The sequence below is a fragment of the Rhodamnia argentea genome, chromosome 11 (genome assembly GCF_020921035.1).
Source record: "Rhodamnia argentea isolate NSW1041297 chromosome 11, ASM2092103v1, whole genome shotgun sequence".
Lineage (NCBI taxonomy): Eukaryota > Viridiplantae > Streptophyta > Magnoliopsida > Myrtales > Myrtaceae > Rhodamnia > Rhodamnia argentea.
The window spans coordinates 8,048,004-8,054,985 of record NC_063160.1 but is presented as its reverse complement, the minus strand read 5'-3'; the positions used below and the strand labels follow the sequence as shown (position 1 = coordinate 8,054,985).

At 43.4% G+C, this 6,982-nt stretch overlaps 1 protein-coding gene across 1 annotated transcript; it reads left to right on the top strand.

Moving 5' to 3' along the window:
• The first annotated feature begins 4,077 nt into the window (after nucleotides 1–4,077).
• Nucleotides 4,078–6,042, top strand: LOC115756311 (cationic amino acid transporter 5-like). The gene has a single exon (XM_030696027.2). The coding sequence runs from the start codon at nucleotides 4,187–4,189 to the stop codon at nucleotides 5,990–5,992; it is 1,806 nt and encodes a 601-aa protein (XP_030551887.1). The 5' UTR covers nucleotides 4,078–4,186; the 3' UTR covers nucleotides 5,993–6,042.
• The last annotated feature ends 940 nt before the right edge of the window (nucleotides 6,043–6,982 follow it).

The window sequence follows — 6,982 nt, the reverse complement described above, 5'->3', positions numbered from 1 at the left end:
AAGGGCCGGGTAGTTGCAAGTGGTAATAAAGCGGGATTTCCTCCGGCAGAGGTATGATTTCGTGGATGCATTAGGCCTTAACGAGAAGACGCGGGGTTGGGGGGGTGCTTTGGAGCGAGACATGGCCGGTTCGGTGGAACCGCCGGTTCCGGTTCACGAACCGGCGGTTCCGATTCCACGAAAAGGTGGAACCGGAACCGGCCGTGTATAATTCCAGTTCCGTTTCCGAACCGGAACCGGCGGTTCCGGGCCGGTTCCGGTTCGGAACCGCCGGTTCATTCCGATTCCTTTTTAATAATAATTTTTAAAATAATAAAATAAATATAATAAATTATAAATTATAAAATACAATTAAATTGTACATTGTAATAAAATATGGGAAAAAAAAAAGGAATGGGTTTGAACTTAATGAATTATCATTAAGCGCCTACATATCTTCTTAGGGATAGAAGAATCAAAGCCCATGTAGTTCTTTTACCTTTGAGAATCCCAACTTACCTCATCGTCAATCGTCGCTACCCGTTGTGGTACCCGTGGCGGTGGTATCTCCAACATCATCGCTAAAAAATTCGTGTTCACGATCTAACTCTTGGTGTCGATATTTCGCCCTCATCCAATCGCCGACACAAGCTTGAGCTTCCACAGAGTCCGGGCTTAATCTTGAACGGCGAGAGTCCAAAATTAATCCTCTAGAACTAAATGCTTGTTCAACAGTAACCGTTGAATAAGGGGTTGCTAATATTTGACGAGCGATGAGGGCGAGAACTGGATACTCGATTTGGTGACTCTTCCACCACTTCAGGATTTCAAAATCTGTACTATGTTCCGCATCACGAAACTCAAATTGAGTGGTTAAATATTTTTCTAATTCAGAAATACTACACTTTGCCCCTTTTTTTTTTTTTGCCTACTCTTAAGCATATTATACCCTCTACTAAGTGAACTACCACCTTCGCTACGTGAGGCGGTAGATTGTAAAGATCCAGAATCACTTAAACTATATCTACTACAAAATTCTCCATATAATGCTACTATAGATTCTTTAACATGTCCTAATATATTTGAAATATCTATTGAATCATCCAAATGTAAACAATCATGATAATACACATTCAAATAATCTTGTAAACCGTCTAATTTAATACGTGGATCAAAAACAATACCAACTAAATAGACAAGAGGAATTTGCAAATAATAATGCAACCATTTTTCTCGCATTACTAAAATAATTCGACCTAATTCGGTATCATTTTCGTATTCACTAAAAACACTACCAATATTAACACACTCTATTAAAAATAAATGCGTTGTAGGATAATAAATACCAGATAAAGTCTTAATAGCATCATTAAAAATTTTCAAAATATCTAAAATTTTCTTGCAAACGTCCCAATGTTGAGGAAGTAAAGTAATTTCGGGAATTTTTTGTGAAATAAACATACATAATAAATCTTTATATTCAAAAGTTTGCCGAAGCAACTCGTACGTAGAATTCCAACGAGTCGGAATATCTTTTGGAAATCTTCTTGCCCTTCTCCCATTTTGTTTACAAAATTTTCCCTATGATTTCATACATTGGGGACGACTCCATAAAAATTTAATTGCACTTTTTATTGGGGCGAGAGAAGTGTCAAGAGTTCGTAAACCATCTTGTACACATAAATTTAAAACATGACAAGCACATCTAATGTGAAAAAATTGTCTGCCAAAAGTGGGTTTGCAAATATTTTCTAATTCGGGAATAGAAGCGGTATTTGCGGCGGCATTATCAAAACCAATTGAAAATACTTTATTTATTAAATTATATTCTTCTAAAACTTGCCTAATTATTCTATAAATATTATGAGCCGAATGACTTTCATCAAAAACTCGGAATGCAATAAGTCTTTTTTGAATCATCCAATTGTCATCTATCCAATGACACGTGACACCCATATAAGAATGAATTTGCCAAGGATCACTCCAAATATCGCTACCTATATGCACACGTCCATTGAATTCCGCAAAAAATTTTGCTAAAGATTTTTTTCCTTTTTTATAAAGATGAAAAACTTCGCATTTAAGAGTATTTTTTGGAATAGTTGGCGCTTGCGGAACCAACACAAGTATTTATCAAATATTTCATATTAAAATTTTCACCAAAGTATTAAACGGAGCATGATCAAGGGCAACATATTCACCTAATGTTTGTTTATAAAGTGCTTCAGTGAAACGAAATAAAGGATGAGGATTAGAAGTGGCGTACCCGGAAATTTGTTATTGCGTATTGTCGATCCCCGCTTGCGTTGGATGTTTTTTCGTCAAATGCGAACGAAATGTTCCGTAGCCGTCTCCTTTCATAAATTTATATGTTTGCGAACAATATTTACATTTTACATTATACTTACCTTCGACTTCATCACGTACCTTGTCGAAGTGTAGCCACAAGTCCGATGTATTATCTCGGCCCTTCCGTTCCGGCTCATTTGCCGTTGACGTTTCTTCGACACCGGTGGGAGGATGAAGACTTTCTTGTGTTGGGATGTGCTCGACGTTCGGAATCGGGACATAGTTGATATTATCGTCGTCGTCTTCCCAACTTGCATACTCACGAGGATCATATTCGGGAATGGGATACTCGGAATCTCCCATAGTCATATTGCCCTTGTCGGCATTTCCGCTTCCACTTGCCATTTTTGAGAGAATTGATCGGAAATCCGATTGAGAGAATTGGGAGAATTTGAGCGATTTGAGAGGATTTCGGAGAGAATTCGAGAGATTGTTTAGAGAATTTGTGACAAAAATGAAAGGGGAAGCATATGTATTTATAAGCAAGAATTATTTTTAATTATTATTATTTTTTTTATATAAAGCAACGGCCAAATTGGCCGTTGCAACTTGCACGTTGGCAACAGCCCAAAGGAGAAGGGAGGGGGGGAGGGAAGGGAGGGGGGGTTAGTGGCGGGCCCGGGGGCAGAGAGCCGTTGGGCTCTCTGCCCCCAAGCCCTTTTTTTCCTTTTTTTGGACGGTTCCGAACCGGCCCGGAACGGCCGGTTCCGGGCTGATTCCCACGGTTCCGGAACCGTGGGCCCGGTCAACGGGCCGGTTCCGGGCTCACGGGCCTAAATGACCCCCTCTACTTTGGAGTTTCTAGACAGAGTCTGCGCAACGGGACAAACCTGTCTGATCAAAGAAGGGGGACACACAGCTATCCGCTGATATCACTCCTTGACTGATTGCCCAATGCCAAATTTCTTGGGATTAGTGGTCACGTGGGCCCGACACCAAACACCAACGTCAACCGCCTCTGACAAAAGCAGAGTCAAGTCTTTCTCATCACCCATTGGATTGTGCCGTGGTAGGGACACCATCTGCTTTCAAATGCAGGAAGAGTTTTATACATTGCAGAATCTCGGATGGACCCGTAATCTCGCTAATGGTCATGGTCATCGATTTAGCAGGCAAAAAGTGTAGTGAAAGTTCCAAATCCTGCGCATGGCGTTACGTTATAATGCGTTAATTATTCGATTGCTCCTTTTCAAATTCTTTAACTTTCAAATTTCGTTTATTGAGGTCGTTTACTCCGAGAATTTGAATCGAGGGAAAGGATAACATAATGTTATTCGAAATATAATATGGTCTCAAGTGCTTTTTTTAAATGATGCCATCTTGAGTGTTTTAGCGAGTAAGGGATCGATCGAAGCAACTTAAATGAAGAAAGTTGAAGCAACTTCATGAGCGGTCGAAAATCCATGGTATTATTTCGAGCATCATTTCACGGGGCTTGTAATGGACTTTGTCCCATCTAGCAGTCTCCATATCGATTAGAAAAACTGGTAAAGCTATCGCCATTCCAGATCGGAAGAATACCTAATAGTCAAATTTTTTCCGACAGGGTGGTGCTTTCCCGTCAAAGTTCTTTGATGGCTAGCTGTGGCCGCGATACTGTGGCATAACAACTCGTCTGTTGCCCGTTTATGAAGTAAAACATCCGAAACTGTCCCACATCGAAACACTACAATCTCTTGCCAACCTTCCTATAAGATGGGCCAAAAGGAGGGGCCGCAATTGGATGAGGATAAGAGTGGTATCAGGCGTTTGAGCGCATCTTCTCCTAACAATATCACCAGTCTATCCGGGCATTGGTCAATAGAGCTTCCAACCAGTATTTCAAACCTCCATCTCAAGAGCTAAATTCAGCGAAACCATGAACAGTTCCAATGAAGGATCGACCAATGATCAGGTTGGAGAGAGAAGTTACTGGAGATGGAGCAAGCAAGATTTCTTCCCAGAAGAATCCTTCGAAAACTGGGGAACGTATAGATCAGCGTTGTCGCAGATGTGTTTCCGGCTGAAGGATAGGATCAAAAGCAGGTCGGACGATGCTGCCGAGCTCGAGGACCTCAGGAGACGGAGCGAGAACGACATGAAACGTTGCCTGAACTGGTGGGATCTCACGTGGGTTGGATTGGGAGGTCACATCGGAGCGGGCATTTTCGTGCTCACCGGCCAAGAAGCCCATAAACATGCCGGACCAGCTATTGTCCTGTCGTATGTCGCAGCGGGCGCATCTGCTATGCTTTCGGTCTTCTGCTACACGGAGTTCGCAGTAGAAATCCCGGTGGCAGGTGGGTCTTTTGCTTACTTGAGAGTGGAACTAGGAGACTTCGTTGCGTTCATAGCGGCAGGGAACATACTCCTGGAAGCCATTGTTGGGACTGCAGCAGTTGCCCGGGCTTGGACTTCCTACTTCACAAACTTGCTGAACCGTCCCTCCAACTCCTTACGCATACGTACGGGTCTTCGAGACGGGTACAATCTCCTGGACCCGATCGCCGTTGCTGTTCTGGTTATAACCGCCACAATTGCAATGATCAGCACGAGGCAGGCCTCGCGCATCAACTGGATAGCATCTGCAATCAACACCATGGCGATTCTTTTCGTCATAATTGCAGGATTCATTCATGCAGACCCTTCTAATTTAACACCTTTTATGCCTTATGGGGCTAAAGGGATCTTCCAAGCAGCGGCTGTTGTCTATTTCGGGTATACCGGATTCGATAGTATATCTAACATGGCCGAGGAAACAAAGAACCCCTCGAAAGATATACCAATAGGACTGATCGTATCGATGTCGATCATCACGTTGACATACTGCTTGATGGCTCTTGCGCTTAGCATGCTGCAGAAGTACACTGAATTAGACGAAAACGCAGCCTACTCCGTGGCTTTTCAAAGCGTGGGAATGAGGTGGGCGAAGTATGTGGTGGATCTCGGAGCTCTGAAGGGCATGACCACAGTTCTTCTCATCGGGGCACTTGGCCAAGCACGGTACACCACTCATATCGCACGAGCCCACATGATCCCGCCGTGGTTTGCCCTCGTCCACCCGAAAACCGGAACTCCCATCTACGCAACTCTCCTGATTACCATTGCGAGTGCTCTCATCGCTTTCTTCTCGAGCCTGGACATACTGGCAAGCTTGTTATCAGTAAGCACGCTATTCATTTTCACGATGATGGCGATGGCCGTCCTCGTGAGGAGGTACTATGTACGAGACAAGACGCCTCGACAGAACCTGTCGAAGCTGGTTGCTTTCTTGCTGATAATTTTAGCATCCTCTATAGGAACTTCAGCTTACTGGGGATTGAACCCAAATGGTTGGATTGGGTACTGCGCGACTATACCGCTTTGGTTCTTGGGAACTTCAGGGATTTACAAGTTCTTGCCACAGCAGAGAAAGCCGAAAGCTTGGGGAGTTCCGCTCGTCCCATGGCTTCCATCACTGTCTATAGCAACAAATGTGTTTCTAATGGGGTCATCGGGTTCTGCTGCTTTCCTGCGATTTGCAATATGCACCATAGTAATGCTTATGTACTATCTTCTCTTTGGGCTCCATGCAACCTATGATACGGCGCATCAGTCACGGCAACCCGAGGCAAAACTTCAGCAGGCGGACGTTGAAGACGACGGCAAAAGGAACCCGCGGGAGGCAGGGGTTTCTTTCCCTTAAAGGTCACACACTTTGTCAAGCTCTAAATATCTATCGGCCATTTAGGCGCAGGAAGAAAGTTAATAGTGTTTCTGCCATTTAATCTCCATAGCCTTACATGGTATCATCAGAGATGTGTACCAGTAGAACACAAATATTGAATCGGACGATCGATCTCACAAGAGTTGTTGTACAGAGAGCTATTGTGACCTTCTATTCACATTTTGTCACAATAGAAGAACCACAATGCACATAACAACTGTTACATCCTACCATCACTCCAGCAAGTTCTGGCTTTCACTGATACTTTAGGAATTCGCAATTGCTACATCAAATCACTCAGCATACCGACACTTGACTAAGATGCGTATGCCAGGTGAACACAGAGCGAAGCCAAAAGCCTCCAATTCGATTCGAGGGACCAGTATTGGTGCTGAGGTTTCTCTCAATCCTTTTGTTGGACTACTTGCTCGCTGGCTCCTGAAGTGGTTTTGGTAACTGATGAAAGCATGCCACTTGACTCGGAACTACAAGAGATATATCTATTACTTTGAATTCGCAATAACATGTTTCTGGAAACAAAACGAGATGATCGACAATGGTAATTCGGCTTTAGATTGCGACGTATGTACATGACTGATTCTGAAGGATGAAATTAAGAAGAGTTTAACCCAATGGCAATTTCCCAAGTCCGAGATATCGGCGCTCTAGAGTCCATGGTTGCTTGGCACCAGGCAAACTGACAAACAAAGGCTGATTCTAATGGTACGAAGTTCCATAGGCAAAGCATCCCAGTTTCATTTGCTGATAAAAGTTGTAGCTGGTACAATGTGAGCATCCCAGTTTCATTTGCTGCGCTTAACAGTCACAACACATCTTTCCTTGGCCCTTCTTGAGCGGTCCTTTCCCACGGGGCTTCAACATTTCAATCTTCCATAAGCGCCTGGAAAAGAGCACGGGGAAGAATGTCAGATAGTACAACAGTACACAGCGCATGATCCTACAAAATTC

Excerpts from the sequence above, each read along its gene's own strand:
- LOC115756311 (XM_030696027.2), top strand. The coding sequence starts at position 4,187 with ATGAACAGTTCCAATGAAGGATCGACCAATGATCAGGTTGGAGAGAGA.